Genomic DNA, 21,875 nt, shown 5'->3' with positions numbered 1-21,875 from the left:
TGTCGGATATATAGTTTGTCTGAGTGTGTTGCTCGTGATACAAATGCTAACTGCGTCCATATGATCCATCAGATCTTGAGAACTTCAAAACCCAGACGGTAAGGAGTGCAGTCAATGTTCGAGAGGGACAAGGAGTGGTGTTGTTGTGTGGACCACCTCCGCATTCTGGAGGTAAGCTTGTCTCTGACTCATCTTAACTGTATAACAACAGTTGTATTGTTTTGTTTAGCCTGTTCTTGGGCTTAAAAAACACCTCATTAACGTTGCCGTCATATTTTCCTGGCTCACAAAACATCCCACCACGCTATGCCTCATTGCTCTCTCAGACCGAAGCCACATTCAGGGGGACCTGGCCTGCCCTGGGCCAGAGTGAGCTGTTTTGACCATTCTCATCTTGAGCGTTTGAGCTCAGAATAATCCAGCATGGCAACAACCCAGCCAAGCCTCTGAATCAGACACTGCTGTACGGATTTGACAGCCACCCTGCAGCCAATACTCCTGCCCCGACTCAACCCTTATTTTACCAGCTGCAATAATGTGTCAAAGTCAAAAAGATGCCATTGACATTTCACTGTCACTCCAGTGGTGCCTGTTGTGAAGGGGAATACAAAAGGCATTGTCCCACCCTTGAACAGTGTTTAAGATAAGTGCCCGATAAGAGCCTTTATTCTGACATGACATGTACTTGCTGTCTTTTGAAGGCCTTTTTTTTTATTTAAAATCGTTCTTCTTTTGTTCCCTCACCTGAGACTCAGTTGTCATGGGACTTGTTAATATGTTACATTGAAAAATACCACATATGTTTTACCAGATAAAAGGAAATCCCTTGCATTGCATGAAATTGGTTTTGAATCACTTGCATTCCACTTGTAGCTGCATCATAAAACACGTTTTTTTTTTTATTTTCTTGATCGTTTTGAATCACTATAGATGATTCGAGTTGCTTTGAAAGAAGGAATGGTGAGGTGAGAATGTCAAGGCTTCTGCAAATGCCAACCTTTACATTTACAACCTCGCTGGAAAGATAGAAATGAATGCTTCATGGTGTCGGGTCCTTTGCACTTGAAAGATGCTGTTTGTTTGCAATGTGTTGGCTTCACGGCCAAATTGGAACGCAAACATCCTCATGTTTTTGCTGCTAAAGCAGATGCACCGGGATTGCTCAACAAACAAGAAATGGTAGTCGAAGACGTGTTGTGTAGAATTATTTTCCCCACCAATAATAGTCATAGTAACAGTAATAGTAATAGTAATACATGCATCCGACTGACCACTCCCAAGAATCCTGTCCTGCATTCCATTCAGTCCAAGCCATCCTCACTTCCATGGCGTAATAAAAGTACGTTGGGAAAACTTTCACGTCCAGTGGTGACGCCAAAAGGCAGCCTTCAGCGTTGCTGTTGACGCATTCGGTCTTCAACTGAAGCGCATGTTCCGTCTTTCGCGGCACCTCCTGACGCTGCGGGCAGAGCGTCACGTAAAAGAAAGAGGGTCAGTTGCTATCTGAAGCCCCTCAGTCACATAAGGTCTGATAAATTACACCTGACATCCAATGTACTGTCATTTAGTGAAGGGAGCTTCCAAACATCAAGCACGTCAAAACATTTTTTACTCCCTCAAAAGCCCATGTCTCAAGGTGCAATGATAAAAGCAGCCTTTATTGTCAGTATGGGATGCAAAATTCCACCTCCAACCAATGTGTATTATGCCACGGGAGTGAGGATGGGTTGGGCATACAGTGGATGAGCATTGCTTTCCTTGTCCTCCATCCAGCCATCAATCTCCGTGACTAATTTGAGGTTGGGTCATGGGGGCAGTTGTCAGAGCAAGAAATGTTGCCAGGACGACCAAGATGCATGGTCTCTATTGGGTCCGCGCTTTGAATTGGACATCACTACCTTCCCAGTGATGGTTTCAGGAGGCATCCTCATAGGATTTTGTGAGTTTCTTCTGAATTGCTGCGCTCTCAATCGTATTTCCAAGGGAGATTCTATGCCACCGTACAGGGGAAATGGATATATTGTATCTGCATATTTGGTGTTTTGGTCACCATGCAAAGACATTGAGGGAAGCAGTGTGAATCAAGTGCTTTGACTTCCCTCAGATATCCCTCAGCTCCATGTTTTTCTCACCCTCCACCTTTTCCTCACATGACCCGAAGATACTTGTCCACCTGGGGAAGGCTCTTGTCTCTACGTGCACCAACTTTGGCATTCTATTAGATCACGATAATAATGCAACCGAAACACTCCGCAAAACGAAGTCATTTAAATGTTACAGTCTTTCCCTCAAACATCTGCTTGTCACTTTTCCACGTCATGTCTCAACACACTTCACAGTCAACAGCCTCACTTGTCGCTAAATTTGAATACAGATAGACAAATGACATACCAGTTAACTGTGAAACAGCTCTTCTCTCAAACTACATTAGCAAGGCATCAAAAAAAAACATCTTAAAAGAACAGTGGATTTTGCAGACGTTCCGTTTCCAGCCCTCTGCAGGAATAGAAAAACGGGGACAATAGCTGCTGTCTCACTCTCCCCCTCTCTTGCTGTATACAGTAGCTTGCACATTGGAACAAGCAATTGCCTCCACAAGAGAACAGTTGGTAGTGTGGTGCATTGTACAGCTGGTCTGTGGGATAATGGTTCAGAGTCCTCTGTGTGAAATACAGTTTGACAGCTTTCCTCTCTGACATAGGCTTATACGCGCTTGGCTTCGGCGGCCGCTGTGCTATTTTGTGTTTCCCACATTTTTGGAAATGAATGAAAGTGCAAACAGCGTGAGAATGCTGTTCATTTTCCCTTTCTGCTCTTATTCCCCCTTGTTCCTTAAGAAGTCGTGTATCTTTAAATATGTTCAACACTTTCACTTTTCCTCAAATTTGAACCACATCTTACACAAGAAATGTATTTTACGAGTCAGTGTATTCCTTGTCCAAATCTCCCGAGATGTTTCTTTTTTGGGGAAAATCATTGGCCATGTCGGCAGCTCAGCTGTGTGGCCCAGGCTTGTTTTGACCGCGGGATCTTTGTCCGTGCTTCATTGCACGCAGCTTGGACGTTTCCTCCGATCTAAATCTGAGAGATTTTGCCTCGTCTGGGGCGGTGGGAAATGATTGACAGTGGGCGCATACACCTTTTGACTCGGAGATCCTCACCTCCGAGGTGGTAGATTACACACAGCATCTCCTGGCTACTGCAAATCTGTGCGGTGTGCACTTTTCAAAATGACATCGTAATTCATCATGGCAGGTCTCTCCTTTCTCATAGTAGACCAGCTCCTTGAGAGGAGACATGTCAACCCATTTTTACTATCATCTATCCACCCATTCTTCCATCCATCTATCCATCCATGAGACGTGTCACTTGGATACCCCTGGAATAGAGGCCATGTGCCATCGGAAGGGCATTGAGGCGCTATAATCTTGTTTGTTTCGCTTCTCTTCCTTCCATCTCCCTTTTTTTCTGCGCTAATAGTTATTACATTTTGCCATGTCATTGTATTTTGCACCACAGAAACCTAACAAAAACAGATACACCAACCTAATTATTATAACATTTTTTCTTTAGAACTGTCTTTTGCCTGGATCTTCAACGAATATCCGAATTTCATTCAACAAGACAGTCGTCGGTTCATCTCTCAAGAAACTGGGAGTCTGTATATCGCTAAAGTGGAGCCCTCAGATGTGGGCAATTACACCTGTGTCGTCAACAACACCGTCACCAGAGAGAAGGTGCTGAGCTTGCCGACGCCTCTGGTGCTCCGAAGTGACGGTAAAATCATATTCCACTTGACTACCAATTGTTCTCACAGAAAGGCGTGATGTGAGTAGTGACTGACGGCTGTGAGTCTGTTTGCGTATCGGTCACGCTGTGTTGGTTTGATTTCCCCCAGGCGCTTTCCTTTCATTGTCCAAAAACATTAGGTTAATGGGTCAGGCGGATTGGCTCATCGAGCTGCCGAGTCTACGATGCCCCCTGCCTTTTAACCAATGTGATGAAATGAAATTGGCTCCAGTAGTGTATGACCCTGGACATCCAGGTCAAGCACCCTTAATGAGAAAAAGATGAAACATTTCTATTGTATTCTGAGCGACGCCAAATGGCCCTTCATGCCTGTAAAAACACTAGAATCAATAGTAACTTTTTCAGTACGATTTAAGCACAAATATGAACCATACCTTTTAAACAGTCACTGTGTACATGCAGCATGCATGCACTCCCTTGGCCCAGCATAAACACCTCCTATATGTCAAATATATGGCTGTGAAATCACCCCTCAGTACGGCTTCCAAGGAAGCTACTAAGAAGCGTGACTGGATTACGCAGGAAGGTTTTTCTGTGCATTTGTGTGTTAAAGATACAAAAGGTAGGAAAGATAGCCAAGGTTGGATGGGAGTCATTCTATTTACATTCATTTAAGTGGTAAAAATATACCGTAAAATGTACCGTAAATTCCAAACTGCAGTGGTGCCTCGGTTCTCGACCACAATCCGCTCCAGACCCCCGTTCGAGAAGCGCACTGTTCGGAATCGGAATCGATTTTTCCCATTGCAATTAATGGAAAAATAAGTAATGCGTTCCAGGCCTTAAAATAGTCTTTTGTAGGAGTGAATGTAGAGTGTCTGCTGCAGGTGGCTGTTCCTCTATGTGTGTGGCCGCTGCATGTGGGAGGGGTTGCCGAGTGAGTGAGGTCTCTCCAGAAGTGAAGAGGTGCCCGGTGCGTGTCCAGCTCTGAATGTGCGCTTCTGTGCAGTTTGGCTGTGACAAAGTCATAAACCAAGTCACGCTCTGTCCCAGACCCGCCTCATCCCTGTCCCAGCTCCAGCCCACAACAGGACATCAAACCCTGGAGTGGAGGTGTGGAGAGCGAGCACCTCCCCTGTGACACTCTACCACGGTCCAGTGTGGAGACAGGAAAGGTTTTACACCTCAGTATGAAGAAAAAACAGTCAGTAAATGTAGCTAACGGGACACGTCTGCATACAGAGGCTGCGTTATACACAATAACAAAGCACGTCGTGGGTCAGCTGATCGGTCCACACACCTTATGTTTTTTCCGGCTTTTTCCGGGGGCGTTCGACTTCTGGATTTACGTTCGAAATCAGAAGCAAAAAAATCTCGAAATTTTTGTTTGACGTTCAAAAACCGAGGTACCACTGTATATACTAGTATAAGACGTACTCACTAAATTTAAGAAGGAGAATAGATAAGCAGCACCGGTCTATAAGCAGAGGGTTCAGTGGGACTATCTGCGCCGTAGAAAAGTCAGTGATTTCTCCGTAAAAATGCATGAGGATCACTTCCAACCCTCTCCAGCATTGAGACCGATTCATGAATCAATTGTTCCGAACTCGAATCGTGAACTCATCGCATCTAATCTAATCTATTATTTACATTAATATGCTCCAAATGCACAGTTTCCGTGCGCAGTAGAAGTTCCGCCACCACAGCAGCTCTCAGCTGCTGCCGCTCGTCTCAGATACCTGTTGAGATCACCTGTGTTGGTGGAGCTCCTTCATGTGATTTTTAATGGTGCGATGAGGCTCAATAATAAATAAATAAATATTTTAGCCGCGTTGCTGTATATTGTTTGTTGTATATTTGTCTAGTTTTCCTCCATTCTGTTGAGCAAATTACGACATTGTGTGTGTATATACTGTACCAGAAAAAAATATAAATAGAGAGATAAAACACTGAAGACTTTGTTGAAAGACAGAAAGTTCTTCCTTCAATGAGTGTGTTACACATATTCAATCTTAATCTAAATATTACGCGAGCCACACATTCCTCATTCAGTGTGATTATCTTCTGTCTCTCCTGTTCATAGGTCCAATGGGTGAATATGAACCCAAAATAGAAGTCCATTTCCCTGATTCGGTTCCAGCAGCCAAGGAATCGTTGGTGAAATTGGAATGCTTCGCGCTGGGAAAGTAAGTCAACCTCTGTGACCAATCTCTGCCATCCAGGTTATGTCATATACGAGAGCTAAATTTAGGTAATGGGATTGACTAGACGTTTTTGAAGACGCTTCAAATTCAGTTATTTTGTAGTAATTGCCAATGAATATTTTCACGCTGGATGTGCCTCGCTTCGAACTAAAATACGGCTGAGTATGTGTGGCTAGGGTCCATTATGAGAGACACACAGCACGGCAAGTTTCAGTTGTGCTCAGACTCAAGTGTGTGATATTCTCATGCTTCAAGTTTATCTTCCATAGATACGCATCTAGTGCTAAAAAAAATAGTGTAATAAATAGGAATGCATCTTTGAATTGAATTGAATTTTAAACTAAAAGCATTTCCCTTCCCAGAAAAGATAGAAGCATAATATGTGAATGGAAACGTTTGGTTTAATCTATTTAAATTGTGGTGTATTATACTAACATCTGATTTTCCAAACGTGTCTTTCCTTGTACATACAATGCTATGAGATGCATGAAAAACATGACATCACCTGGGTGTAATGGACAATCCACTAAGCATTTCTTGTGAGTATTGTATCTGCACTAAATGGATTTCCAGCTTTTAGAAAAGTGTTGTGCAGATGCAGCGCTTCGAAAACCTCGTAGAGGTTATGCTGAACGTGACATAAATCGGAGTGTCATTCATGAGTTCATGACTAACATGGCTTGACATGACTTTGTGTCAACCCCCTGGAGACTGTTCAGCGGCGTCACAAATGAGCGGCTCCCGTAGAGCTTGACAAATGAGCGCTTTTATGATGACAAATAATGATGGTGGCGTCAGAAACATGGGAAGTCATCCCTCTGTTTTTCAGTCCTGTCCCAGAGATTACCTGGAGGAGAACCAGCGGTGTCCCCTTCCCCCAAAAGGTCAAGATGAAAAGCTCCAACGCGGTTCTTGAAATTCCCAATTTCCAGCAAGAAGATGCGGGGACGTATGAATGTCTGGCGGAGAATCGGCGAGGCAAAAATGCCGCACGGGGTCGTATTTCATTCCACGGTGAGAGGAGCATTTCAAATTGCATGAGAGTGGATGAAGAGAGTGGCAGAAATTAATATGTGTCTGTAAGTAGACATTTCCACAGCGAGGAAATGTATATGCATCCGGAAGATGTGATGCCGTGAAATTGCATCGCTGAGTTTTGCCACTGGATTTGAAAGTACTGAGATAAATATTATTTTTGAATGATTGCAGAATTCAAAATATCCACATACATTCACAGGGTCCACGGCACATTGAGAACGGTGTTCACACTTTTACCAACCTGTGTCTCTCATTATTCTTTTAATCCACTTGCTGAGTTTGGAGTTTGGAGATTTAATGCAAGGCTGCAAGTTGCTGAACAACTTTTATGATTTCTGATATTACTCTGGACTAATCCGCCACTTCAATAATTAAAACAAAGGTAATCCTCTCATTTATTCCAAGCTAAACCTCAGTGGTTCCAGACAATGGCCGACACGGCTCTGTCCATCAAGGAAAATCTCTTCTGGGAATGCAAGGCCAATGGAAAACCCAAACCGTCGTACAGCTGGCTGAAGGATGGCCAGCCGCTCGTGCCTGGGGTAAGGAAATCTTCTGGGTTCCAGTATCTTCAGGGGTTGGAGAGGTGACAGATTAAACCAGGGGCTAAAGCTTGAGGAATCCACTTGCCTGTTCAATATTGCCTAACTCACCAAACCTTTTAATTTTCAAGCTGCAGTAAATGTTCCGTTGTCGTAGAACGGAGAGGATGCTCAAGTTGTGGCGGAGGAAGCTGTATGAATTTGTATGGAGCCGAACCCAGAAGCAGCACCCTGAAGGAGATGCCATAACTAGCCATGGGATGAAGAGGTTTCATGAAACAGTGTCCTGATCTTCAGAGGCCACCAGATGGTGCTGTCTGCTCTAAAATGTTTGGACTAATTCAATGAAACCTCACATTATTTCTAAACCAATAGCACCGTTTAGTGGCCTCTGAAAATTACAGCACTGTTTCTTCAAGTCTGCAATACTGTTTCATGACACCTCATCTATCCATCACTACAAACAACCATTCACACACACCGACAATTTTCAGAGCACTCTGTTAACCACAGACTGTGTTTTTGGAGGAAACCCACAGGGAGGACGTTCAAGCTGCACACAGATTGGACTGAGGTTACCCCACCTTTTTGTTCTGGAGTGGTAGCACGAACCGACACCAGAATCTGTCATAAGCTCACACATTTTCTGGAGAAAGTCTGTAAACTTACTTGTTTTACCTACAGCAGAAAAGCATATTGAAACTCTACCTGTAGCAAGCCACTGACTGAAACGTAAAAATACTGTTGCTGGGACATTTTTTCAACATTTTCTGTAACATTTAACAGAACACAGAGACAATAGATATGAGTTGAAAAGTGAAGTCTACAGTATCATGTGGTTGTGCAACCCTTTGAGATTGCAGCTGTCCTCTGCTCTGACTCATCGTGGGGTAATGTAAATAAATGAAACATTTCTGAGTTGAAAGGCATCATAATAAAGTGCCGGGATGCGTAAGTTGTGGATACTCACCTGCACCGAAAAAAAAGAGCGAAAACTGGAATGATCGGAAAGAAAGGAGATGAAGACTCCTGCCAATGAAGTCACCAGGAGATGACCGCAGTTCAGTACATTGGACGGATGGGTGGCAATGGGCTGTCTTGGGTTTTATGTCGGAGTTTTGTGATCGCTTATGGAGAAAGTCAGCGCAGGTTCCCAGTCGATCGCAAGGAGCACGATGACGACTCACCCACTTAATGTTTGAGATGAACCCCTGTTCACATTCAGACTGTGGGAGGTACTGGTGAATGAACGCAGACTCCTCAAATAAAGGCCCTGACTCAATGGGTTGACTCAAACTCAGATCGATCCGTGGACCATCTCGCCGAATCAAAACTCGCCAAAACATCAGTCCTGAAGGTGCAGGCAAAATGCTGGCACTGAGCCTTCTAGAAGGTCAGTGGTCAGGTGTCGTGATATCAATGTTCCAGTTCTTCCAGCTGCCCGTGTTGATTCTGTGACACACAATTGGAAGAGAAAGAAAAGTCTTTTCAGTCCTGTGCTCCACTGAACTAAAAAGAGGTCTAACGAGTCAAAGCCAAATCGGCGTTGGCTGCGGTGAAACACCAAAACATGAATCTTTCTCAAAGAATCTTTTGTGTGGGCTTCAGACCAAAAAGCCGTTTGAAACCTCTTGTTCGACCACCTGAGCTTAAAAGAACTTTGTAACGTCTTAGAGTCCTTAACATCTTGTTCTGGATTTTTCCCTTATTCAAACTGTCACTGTAAAGTTCATATTTTTACATCACTATTACCTTCTTTTGATGAACTAGGAATGATGAACTTTCCATTTGCTCTGTTCTTGGTTGTAGTATTTCTTCACTTTTTGTCCAGCTTGTTTTTTTAATTCCCCATTCGTGATTTATTTTCTCCGTCGATGCGTCTATATTATCTGAATTGCTGCTCATATATACATGTAGATATCTCATTTTTTAATAGAATTGGATGTAGCACTGCACAGAAACCACAGAACTGCTTTCATTTTTTTTCTATTTTACTTCTTCCAGGGTGTCTTCGTCGCCTCGTGGTGCACCAGTAATTGCTATTGTGCCTTTGGACACATCAGACTGCCAGCGCAACGGTTATGCAGAAATGTGTCTCTTTTCTCCACAGAGTCGGATGCAAATCGAAAACGGGGCCCTCTCCGTAACGGCGTTAGACCTGTCTGATTCAGGGATGTATCAGTGTGTGGCTGAAAACAAACACGGCGTTGTTTATTCCAGCGCCCAACTAATAGTGTTAGGTAAGACTGCTTTGCTCTCCCTGCTGTTGCCCTGTTTATCCGTCGGAGCATTTGATCGCCTTCCTAGATTAAAACCTGCCCAACGCTTTTGCTTTTCCCACAGACGCCAACTAACCGTGGTGTTTGTGTCGCCACTGCAGTTGAAATTATGGATTTGATATGGTCTCATTTAACATTCAGTCCTTTCACCAAATCGATTGCCACACAACTAAACACACGTCTGCGGCGCCGTGCATCCGTTTTCATGTCGGTGGGCTATTGATTTATTTGCGAAGCTTTGATGACCTCCACATGACTGACTGGATAAGACGCTCAATTTGATATATGTAAAGACGCATGGTTGGTTTCTTCCTGGAGAGAATTACACATGCGTCGCCTGGTTTAATTTGAAAATGTTTTTTGGCACCAGGACACCCCACGGAATATGCTGTATTATAATATGATTGTTTGACTTCACACCAAACTAAGAAAAGTAAGTGAATCACATGCTTTAAGAGGACGCGCACAAGAGTGCATGTAAAAACAAGACATGTCCTCCATGCTAAAAGCATTTTTCATGGTCACATCTGGATTCATTTCGACAGACATCAGGCGTGGAATCTGCTGCTTCTACAACCATCGGATTTTTCTGAGCCCATGTTGTACACGTTTTTCTCCGCGAGGACGGTAGCTTTGTTGGTATTGATGTACAGTATGTATACAGTAGGAAGTGTCAACATACCCTTATCCATTAACGGCATGTGTACTATATACGCAAGGTTGTATATATAAGACTCTGAATCCAGGAGAATTGTATGCGAGCACTCACTGTCGGAACTGACACAAATGCCACCAACCTATACCTTTCGTTCAGCACGGAGTATCACACTTGAGCTACTGGATATTCTGACCCCCGAAAATTGATGTATCAGACTAGATCCATTACATCCTTTATCCATTACAGTCCTTTGTCCAATTACAAATTCCAGAAACAGATCCATTCTAATTGGTTGAAGTGATATCAGGTTTGATGAAACAATGACCTGATTTTCAGAGGCCACAAGATGGCGGTCTTGGTTAACAAATGCTGTGAGGGTTCATTGAAATAGTGCCATCTGGTGGCCTCTGAAAATCAGGACACTGTTTCATGAAACCGCATCAACCCTTCAATACTGTTTCATGAAACCTCACGAAATATACATATATATATATATATATATATATATATATATATATATATATATATATATATATATATATATATATATACACTGAGGCATCCACAAACATTTGGAAAAAGGCAGTGCACATAGTAATCTGTAGTTTTCGCATATATATATATATATATATATATATATATATATATATATATATATATATGGGTTATATAACTGAATCATATTATATTCCATCTCCCAAAAGTGCGGATGGAAGTGCTTTTACTTTACATATATACACTGCCTTTTTTCCAAATGTCTGTGGACGCCTCAGAAAAGATTCCGGGGTGTTTAAACAGCAACTGTGGGGTCCAAACTCTCTGTGGACCTGTCAGTGTTGAAGTCACTATCAAACATTTATTCTCCGTCTTTAATAGATGAGACTAAGAGCAAAACAACTTTTGTGTGTCCGTTTTTTTTCCCGGCGTGATTTAAAACCTTGTTGCATTTTACAGCAGCTAACAGGAGTGGTGTGTCTGTGTTTGGGTCACCCTCATATTTTGTGATCTCACCCCTTTTTCTCTGGACCTTCGCACACACAGCCTCAGCGCCCAGTTTCTCCAGAAGTCCATTAAGGGCTTTGCTAAAAGCTCGGTCCGGCAGCGAAGTCACTTTGGAATGCACGCCTCAAGCTTCACCCCCAGCAATTAGCTTTTGGAAGAAAGGGAATGAGGTCATGCAAAGGAGTGAAAGGTAAGAAGACACAATTCTGAAAGGTATTTTTCCCGGTCGCAGAAGGAGCATGTTTGTTCAGAGAGACATAAACTTGAGCAGGCATGGCAGTTCTTCAACTTCATGCACTCACATCACCTTCTTGTCCCATTGTGAATGTAGGTAAAGTTTGCTGTTGTTTGGACAGATATTAAAGGGTTCAGTGAAAGAAGCTGCCCCTGTCATTTCAAGTGGCAATTAGGTTGCACTTTATCAAGGCGAGTTCTGCGGAGACTTTTTATAGAAGCTGTGAAGTCTCTCGAGTCATGCAGACAATACACCAAATGAAGCAAGGCTTTCCGCATGAGTGTGTGGTTCGGTTTGTTGTCCCCTTCCGTCTGACTTCTCACTCACAGGCACTGAAATAAAGCTTTTGAAAAGTCGAAGGAACCATTTAAGGCAGAGGACAAGGGAAAATGACAGAGTTGGGAATTCAGTCTGAAGGTAGCGAAAAAGAAAGGTATAGATTGGGACTCAAATGTGCATCGAGTCGCAGTTTGAGACAATCGGCGTGACGGAAAGGGGATGCCGACGTCCTGGAGTAGTCAGGGAACAGCTTTTACTGCTTGAATTAACTCTATTCAGTTGAAGGTTTGAAAGGAAACAATACAAAAGAGCATCTTGTCAAAACAGAACAGGAGCTATTTACTTGGGGTATATAAATGTCTGTTGAATAAGTGTGACGGCCGTGTTTTATTTTATGGTGTGCCGCACTAGATCTGTGCAGATGGTGGCACCAAAGCAGCATTTGGTTGTCTATTACCGGTGACAAAAAGAGACAAAAGGAGACAAAGTTCACTCAAAAGTGTGTAGAGAGAGATGGTTAATTCTGAAGAAGAGCAGTATAAACAGTGGAATCATTTGAGGGTTGAAGAATTGGACGAACGCAACACTCACGGAACTGCAGATTGAATTTGATGGCGAATGAATGGGAACGCAGAAACAGAGGACTTAATTTAAGGGGACCTTCCACTGCACACTTTCAAGTCTTTCTAGAGAGGGAAGCAAATTAAATCCTAGGAGGCATTTTTTTTTTCTTCATTCATTTAAATTGAAGGAACTTTTGGAAGCAGCCGAAGGTCCCCGAAACTATTGCCACTGCCGTTAATGAGCAACGCTCTGTTTAGCCTCCTTTCAGTTGTTGTTCAACACGAAAAACTTTTACATCTTTATCTTCAAAGCTTTGCCGTTCTTTTGATAGCTTTTTTCTTACAGTTATTACCTCAACAAAAACGCCATTAACTGGTGCCATTCTTCCTGGCCCGTATCACCACATCAGATGGTCAACACTGCGGCTAACAGAAAGATACCTATGGCATCGAGCGATGGCTTATTAGCGAGGAGAAAAAAAAGGGTATAAATATTTTAAATGCCGCTGTTTGTTCGCTCATGCACAGAGCAGCCTAATAACTAGTGAAAAAAAGTAACATCCTTTTCTGTCATGCAGGGGTTTGTGATCTCTGATCATCAGTCAGAAAGCAGCATCACGCTGAGCCTATATAAGAGGAAGTCAGCCCAACAAAATATTTATTATTTCAGCCAAATACCAGACATTAAAGCTTGTGATGTTAGTCCCCCTTTAGACACCGAGTAATAAGGCTCGCACTGTCAAAGAAATAACTACTTGCCCACTCACTCTGAAAAAAAAATAAGATGGTTTCCAACAATGCTTATCGTAAATTCTCAGCTCAACTTATGTCTTTAAAAAGTTCACCTGTTTGTTTGTGACGTTGAACCCTTGATCATTGTCGCCGTGCCAGTGGAACCAACGTAATTGAAAGCACGAGATTTAAATCACTCCCTTTTGTGGTCATCACAGTCTTATTTGTGGCATGTTTCGAGGTACCTACCGCTGTGTTCTGTTGTCGAATCAGGCTGCCTGCTGCTGAATGACCTCAAAGATGTGGATGTAGTTGCACCGTTGTTTATCCACGCTTGCATAAATAATAGTCGTCTCAGAGGAATAGAGTGAAAATAAATAAATAAAAAGAAGAAAGACGTTTTCTCATTATTGCTTCTCTGCTTTCCCAGGACAGCGCTGTATTCCAACGGAACCCTCAAGATCGCCAATGTAACCAAACAAGACGCGGGCAGCTACACGTGTGTCGCGAAGAATCAGTTTGGAGTGGCCAGCACCACTGGAAAGCTCATCATTACAGGTAGCTTATTTGACTTTTTCCCTCTTGAAGTGAAGGGAATTTCTAGTAGTACTGCTGGGAGTTGACCTGAATTCAAACCCCTGTCCAACCCTTGCACTTAAAAAAAAAAACAGGCACACTGAATGCTAGCATGAATAATTAATTTAGCATTGAAGCACTAAAGGGAGCATTTGACAGAGCTCATGTAGAACAGTGTTTGTGATGTCAAGATCACAGTTCATATGTAGTTGTTTTTTTTTGTTTTTGTTTTTTCATATCATGACAGGATTGTTGCAAACAACGAAACAAATACATAGCTTTGAAATAACTCTGGGGGGTAAATGATCTGAATATGCAAAGTGTCGGAACAAACCTGAAAGCACGAATTGAGAATACAGAAAAAGAAGACACAAATAGACTGTCCCTAAAATGTGGAAAAAAAAAAGTATTTTGTAAGCGAAATGTCGAGAGTAACTTGTGTTTGACAATTAATGGAATAAGTTTCTAAAAATTCTGGCTCACATGGAAACAGCACATAACCAACGGCAGAATATATATATATATATATATATATATATATATATATATATATACATATAGATAGATAGATTTTTTATTTTTAATTTAGAGTGCAGGAGTTTGAAATTTGTATAAAATTGAAATTCTTTAACAAATATTTTCAAGACATTAAAAGCGATTTAGTTTAAATAAGGTGATATAAAAACTTGACTATAGACACCATCGTGATTTATTGTGCTACTGTCAAACTCATGCAAAATAAACAATATTCTGTTGTTTAAATGTATGTATGGTTCCATCATTTGATTCAGTAATATACCAAATTCATTGAAATTGAAAAATGTGGATTCTTATGGCAAATATTCTCATACGATTAAACTGCGATTAATTGAGATTAATTCATCACATATATATCAAGACAGTGGTAGGCAGTGAACCAGTTCAAATACTTCTTGAATGAGAGAGCGTTGAGAACACTGTACTCTATTATGATGCTCCCACTGCTTCGGCTACAGAAGAGGGCTATTAGAATAATGTATAAGGCAGATTGCTAAAACGACAAGTTACCTGAGCTAATAGAGAGACAAACACTGCGGGTCATGTTTAGAGCCTTCAACCGCATCATCGACAAAGACTGTTCAGACTCATGATGAGGAGGAGCAGAGAAGAAGAGGGAACTTACAACCACACTGAGACAAATGTACACTCGAATAGTGCGAGTGAGAATGTAGAACTCACTCACGAAGGAAATGAAAAACCTGCATAACATAAATAAATAAATCAGTTTGCAAGAAACTGACACAGAAACTGCTAGATTACTCTGGAGAAGAGCCTATGAAGACCGAAACTCACTGTTGCCTTTGCCCCTTTGATATTGCCAGTCATTGAGTTTTACATTACTGCTTTATACGTTTTTAATGAGTTTATTTCCAGCACTGCCTATCGTGAAGTGTAGGTGGAGTTGGGCCCGCCATTAGAAATAATACAAATGTACCATTATGCACAGTTAGAAACTCATTCTGGTTTACTTAATAACACAGTATCCAAGCTGTAGACCAGTTAACTTTAAGAGCATAAGGAGGTAGATTGTATTGCGTTGTTAAGTGGTGAAGTGCCTGTTTGTGATCGCACTGTTCACAGATAAATAAAATACGGTTAGAATGGTTTGTTTACATTGATTATGCTCTAATAATTGGTGTGCAGTTTACCGTTCCGTTGTGTGTGCATTTATAATCTCACCAAGTTTCTCATGAGCTTTTATTCGGCTGAAATACTTAATCTAATAGAATTTAATTACCCTGACTTTCTCGAAATACTCTTAAAGGCGCCCAGAGATCCACCGCTGTCACCAGCGGGAATGGTGATCTCATCTCCGTAATCCGCTCCAATTTGATCGGGGAGCGTAAAGTGCGAAGCGGAGATGCCATTAAATGCTACTAATGGATATTCTTGGACTTTAAGTGCTTATTAAAATAAGTTGCTCCACATGCACAAGATTCATGATGAAGGCGACTCAGTTTAGTCACGAATGTGGAGGGGTCAGAGGTTGCTGAAGGTTCTCACGGAGGAGCTATATTAACATGCGCTCGCTGTCCTCTGTTGTCTTGCCAGATCCCACCAGAATCACCATGAGGCCTACTAACATGGAGATTATCGTTGGTGAGAGCATTGTCTTACCCTGCCAGATTGCCTCAGATCCAGCTCTGGATGTCTCCTTCTCGTGGGCATTCAACGGCCAGCTCATCGACTTCCAAAGAGACAGCGATCATTTCGAGAGAGTGGGCGGGGTGAGTCATCTCGCTCAGCTCCTTTCTGGCTATTTCGGGATTAATTGGGCCATACTGAGTTGTGTGCGAGGGTATGCTCTGCCGTGGCACCGATAATACCCCAGTGGTGCAAGGGTTGCCATTTGGACAGCAACTGAGAAAAAGGCGTCACTTTATTCAGGCCAGCACGGAACAGCAAAATGAGGCGCCTAGTTATGTTACAATTTGGCCTTATACTGTTTATGTTTTGAGACGGGAAACAGTAGGACATGTTCAAATGGGCGAGTGAAATGTATGTGCAAATCCTCTGGTTTGGAGACAAAGAGACATGATGATAGAAGAGGCCACTGCCAGTAACTGCAAAATGGCCTGATAAGAAAAGTGTATATTGGAGGGATTAGCATGGAGACGGAGACAGGCGGGCCAAGCTGTTTTGACATCTGGAGAGGAGAGACGGTGGACATGTGAGACGAACATTATCGTAGAGGTAAGGAAAAGCTGGAGAAGAACAGGAAGTAGATTTGTGTGACTCGAAAGGATGGACAAGACAAATGAAGGTGGAGGGAGCTCACTCGCCTTGCTTCCTATCTCTGTCTTTTTAATGTCACGACAGAAGTTCAAGCATAAGAACATGATCATTATTTCTATCCAGTTGTACTAGAGTTTTGAGATAACAAGGAAGCTGTGGTTATAAACAGACAGCAAGAAACTATATTAACATTTACATAATGAGGCTCTTGCATCATAAATGAGGCAGTGGTGTTGTCTTCTGCATGTGATGTCGCATGCAAATATTGACAACATTAATTCAGAGGGCCAACCTGACCGCGTGACAGAAAAGTCCTTTTTGAGGAAAGACGAGTCGGTGGAGTTGACTGTGCTTCCTCAGTCTTTTGTCGTCGGCTCTCGCAGCAGTTCTCAAGTTCACTTCCCCATTCAGCAGCGGACGAGGTCAGCGTGTGCAGCCTGAATGGTGTGTAGCTGTGGAGCCTCACAGCAACAAACTGTGATGTAACAATGAGTCACGGCCCTGTCACTGGCTCGCTGCTTTTCCTTCCGTAGACCGCTTCTGATGGGTTCTGACCCCTGAATCACCCCCTGAGAGCCTCGGTTCAGGAAAAAGGTAGCTCCCGTGACAGGCCATCACAATTTGGACTTTATTTCTATCGCCTTCGATAGCCACCCAAACTGCAGTCGCCACAAGATCGACAACAGTCATAAGATAAACCCACTCCAAACCAACCCGCCGCATTGTGCAACAATGAGATGAAAAAAGGAATCTCTCTCTCTATGCTCTAATGTCGTGATTTCTAACTGTTAACTGTTGCTCCCATGGGTCAGAAATCTTTAGGTCTAAACTGCCTTTCCAGTCACACGAATGCATACTGATGAATAAAGGCGTTACACCGTTCAAGCCTTTCATTTCTAATTTCCGTACCTCAAGGGACAGCGTTTTCTTATCACTTCCCTCTACAATAATTCCATTTGCATATTTATTTATAAATCTCCTGCCCAGAATGACTCAAGTAATGAGCTGACTGGCGTTCATCACGGCCACTGCTCGTGTGCTCATCTGAAATCCTTGTGCTATGGGAAGAAAGAAGAAGAAAAGAAATGACATGTAGCTCTTTGTTAAATATTTGTTCCGTCTGATGAAGGGGGAAGACAATTCAATGTTCAGCGCTTGTCAAGAGGAAATGACTTCTTGCATATCTCGGGCTTCTCTCGCGTGTCATTTATCACCGGGTGACAGTTTTTGTGATCACTGTCACTCATATGTGGAAGGTTGAACATTTAGCCATGAACAGATTACTGCTGATATTATAGTGACTTGTCCAGGTGGACTGACGTCTCCAGGGTGTGTTTCCACCCAGCAAATGGCTGTTATACACTTAGATTACATTTTGTTTCAGTCTGCACATTGGGATCTTCCAGATAACCTGCATTTAATAAGCCAATAAGTGAAAAACTCTGGGGGAAACACCTTCCTTCTAAGGTTGTATAGACATGGCAAAAAGTGTCGGGTGTGATGTATGACACAAGTGTGTCGGCAAGGATGAAAGGGAAAGTGTCCAAAGGGTGGTGAGGCCAGCGATGTTGTATGGTTTGGAAACAGTGGCACTGAGGAAAAGTCAGGAGGCAGAGCTGGAGGTAGCAGAGATGAAGATGCTGAGCTTCTCTCTGGGAGTGAGCAGGATGGAGAGGATCAGAGGGACAGCACATGTGCTCAGGTGTGTAGGAGACCAAGTCAGAGAGGCGAGATGGAGATGGTTTGGACATGTACAGAGGAGAGAGAGAGAGCCAGTACATTGGTAGGAAGATGTTGAGGTCGGAACTGCCAGGTAGAAGGTGGAGAGGAAGGTCAAAGAGGAGATTGATGGAGGTGGTGAAGGAGGACATGAGGTTTGTAGGTTTGAGAGAAGAGGAAGCAGAGGACAGGGTGAGATGGAGGAGGATGATCCGCTGTGGAGACCGTGAAGGGAGAAGCTGAAAGGAAAAGAACAAGAAGAAAACATGGCAAACTTGGCAGAAGTCGGTTGCTTCCGTTTGCATCATCTGAACGTCAGAAAGACACCTGCACTACTGTACTGAAGAACATGACAGCTGTGGAACCTCCTGATGTTGGAAAGTTTGATGAAGCTGCGATAACAGTTGCCAGAATGAAGGCGTCAGCGAAGAACATAGGAATGTATTTTTCGTCAGAGAGATTGCAATCTGATAAAATATGACACATTTTATTGCGAATATCCTTGGCGAAATGAAGGGACACAAAAAGCAGTGCTGATTCATGCCATCAGCGTCACAGTTCAGGAGGAGACCACGAAGAGGGGGCCACGTCTGAGGGCAGCCCGAGGCGGATAAAGTGTTGGATGAACAGGCAAAGATCTTTATCCAGCATGATTGCTTACCCCAATTCCATAAGGAGAGGATGAGACAAGTGGCACTGACACTGGAAAAAAAATGTCACAACATGGTTACTTTGCTGCAGTAACAGTCCAAATCTACCGAAGCCCAGCTGGGGCGTGAGTTGCCTTTTGGGGACTGACTCGCAGCGAAGAGACAGGCGCGAGTGGCAGTGATGAAGATATTCATAGAGTAAGACCTAATGAAGACATTGTGAGAAAAGACTCAGACTGCTGACAGGATTTGGACCACTAAGAGGTGCCACAGTAACTGGAGGAAAATAGATGCAACACCTTTGTATATAGTGAACTATGTCATGAACAAATAATTATAAGAAAATTATTCAGAAATATTATATTGAATAAAAGGTAATGAACTACCTGACGTAGACGCGAGGAGTCATAAGTTGAACATTTTGACGGGATTTATTTAAGTCTCATATGTTTTACGTCAATATAATGCAACATTTATATTTCACAATATATTATGAGTATTTTTTATAACTACCATGTAACTGGAACAATGAGGAACAGGAACAAAGTGTACTTAGAAAGTGAGTCCAAAAAAAAAGAATCATCTGTTTGGGATATTCAGATATTCAAAGATTTCTAACTGACTCTTGAATGAATCCAGTCAGATCCTGTATGGCTTTACTGAGGAACCACTTGAAGCGGATGCATAGGACGGAGAAGTCCACTTTTCCAACATTCATTTATTACGCCATCGGAGTGAGGATGTGTGGATTGAAGAAAACTGCAATTGAAATAGCAGTAGAACACATGAACTGAGTTAAGGATCATATTATGGAAGAAAACAAAAGGATAGGGAACAAGGAATGACTGGAAGACATGGCGGTCAACACGCTCAGAGTGTAGGGGGTTATGAGTTATAAGTTATGAAACAGAACTGAAGAAATCGCGGCAGTCAGAAGTCTGGCATGAAACAGAAAAAAGTCCGACAGATGCTGAGTATGTGGTGATCCAACTTGCACAAGGCTGAACGAAGAAAGAAACCGGAGAAGGGTGGGAGTTCAAAGCACAGAGATACAGCATGACCCACAAGTGAGCACGCACCAAGAAAAAGGAAAACAGTACGGTAGCGAGAGCAGAAATAACAAAAATCAGCGCCTGTACGTTGCGGCACATAGCAGAACCAGAGAGCTGTTGATTGTTGAGTGGCTCCAGGTGTGTGTCATTATTGTGCTTCTCACTGAGACAGAACAGGGAGAACACAAGTCAAGCCAAAATAATTTGACAGCAATATCCATGATATTTACACGGATCAGGTTTGTGTTCTAGGGTTTTTATTCCAGTGCAACGTCTGGCCCTGGTTTTATTCTAATATTTGATGGACTTACATGAGTCAGAGTCGTCTCTGGTTTCCAAGAAAGCTTCTGGAAATTTTAATCCCCGGCTCTACTTGCAGGGTTAAAACATGTAGCAACGTGTAAATGGTGAGGGCAAAACCATGATGGTTCAAGAAAGAAACCTGCCATCTGGGTTTATTCCTGTGTGGGGTTTTGCTCCTTTTGCAGGATCAGCGGATGTGGCACAACATTCCGCCGCCCGTGCCCTCGTATCTACCTACAAAGGACAATTATTAATGAGCGCCGAGCTATAATGAGATATAGTTTTCCTAGAACCTGCTTCCCCTGTCCAGAGAGATTACCACCTCTCTGCTCAACAGCTTCGGATGAATTCATTTCCTTAATGAAAGCAAATCTGCCTCATCACTTCCTTCCTGCCAAAGCAGAGCCCTCCATTCTCACGGCGCACGATGGGGTTCGCCAGGTGGCTGATGACACCGTGTGAATAAGACTCTTTGGCTGCCGCGAAAAGCAAAGAGAGGAGTGCAAGAGAGAGCAGGAGTAGTGAGCGCGATGCAGTTTGACTTGGCTCTGCTCTTGTCAGGTCCCTCTGAGAGCCAGTCGTTCATGTCCGGTTTCTGCTGAGAGGATCTCTGATCACTCCGCGCCAGGGCTGATGAAAGGTGCAGTGACTGCGGCGAGCCTCACCTGGGTCAGTCCCCGGTGATTCCCTTCTAAAGCAACGCGCTGCTTCTCACTGACTGACATGTTTTGTGACAGGCTTGTTCGAGGGGCGACTCTCAAGGGAACACACCTCATGAGCTCTCAGACTCGTAAGGCAGAACATTAACATAGGTGACCGCAGATGGCCGCGCGAATCAAAGAACACATTTTTAGATCGTTCTGATTTCTCACTGACTGACAGGGAGGCAGATGCATGGAGGCTATTGTTCATTTGGTACCGTCTCCTATGGTGTATAGGGCTGTGTTGCGCGGCTGTCATGCTGCCCGAGCTGACTTGTCTCTCTCCCATGTGCTCAACTGAAAGGTTATATATGGCCAGTGAGATGGTTATTCATGTTTTTTTCAACAGAACATAGCCTCAGGTTTCTCAAATAAATTTCAATACTGGAACTTTGTCGGTCATCTTCACCTAGTTTCCATTTTTTTCGGACCTCACAGTGCATTTAAGGATATTTCATTCGACATATGCTTTAGCTTGATTTATATTTTACTCTTATAGACCCCTAAAAAGTCGCTGCTATCTTTAGCTAATGTGAGCGATTCATGCATAGTCTGTTTTGCCTTAACACATCAACTGATTTATTTTCTTCTTGGTATTGTTTTAATGGTTACACGTGTTTTCACGGTGCTGAAAACATGTGTAACCATCATAAGCTTATGAAGCTTCATGAAACAGTGGCTTCAATTTTTCAAGCAATTCCAACATTTTGACACAAAGGTTAGTATGGTGTCGCCCTCACATATCCTCAGTCCACATAAAAAAATTCAGTCATCATTCTGTCACTATTTTAACAATGCTTCATTTTACTGGCGTCAG

The 21,875-nt window shown here is 42.9% G+C and overlaps 1 protein-coding gene across 1 annotated transcript in view; it reads left to right on the top strand.

The window, feature by feature from the left end:
- cntn3b (contactin 3b) overlaps positions 1-21,875 on the top strand; it is a 70,920-nt gene that overhangs the window by 37,427 nt on the left and 11,618 nt on the right. Inside the window, exons 5-13 of the mRNA XM_053867763.1 lie at positions 73-171; positions 3,574-3,777; positions 5,834-5,936; positions 6,784-6,968; positions 7,398-7,534; positions 9,645-9,774; positions 11,513-11,663; positions 13,713-13,840; positions 15,950-16,125. Coding sequence (XP_053723738.1) covers positions 73-171; positions 3,574-3,777; positions 5,834-5,936; positions 6,784-6,968; positions 7,398-7,534; positions 9,645-9,774; positions 11,513-11,663; positions 13,713-13,840; positions 15,950-16,125 — 1,313 coding nt within the window. The remainder of the gene's footprint in view (positions 1-72; positions 172-3,573; positions 3,778-5,833; positions 5,937-6,783; positions 6,969-7,397; positions 7,535-9,644; positions 9,775-11,512; positions 11,664-13,712; positions 13,841-15,949; positions 16,126-21,875) is intronic.

Source organism: Synchiropus splendidus, chromosome 6 (genome assembly GCF_027744825.2).
Source record: "Synchiropus splendidus isolate RoL2022-P1 chromosome 6, RoL_Sspl_1.0, whole genome shotgun sequence".
In the NCBI taxonomy this organism is placed as follows: Eukaryota; Metazoa; Chordata; class Actinopteri; order Syngnathiformes; family Callionymidae; genus Synchiropus; species Synchiropus splendidus.
The sequence above is the reverse complement of the archived record's forward strand: the minus strand, read 5'-3'. Positions and strand labels throughout refer to the sequence as shown.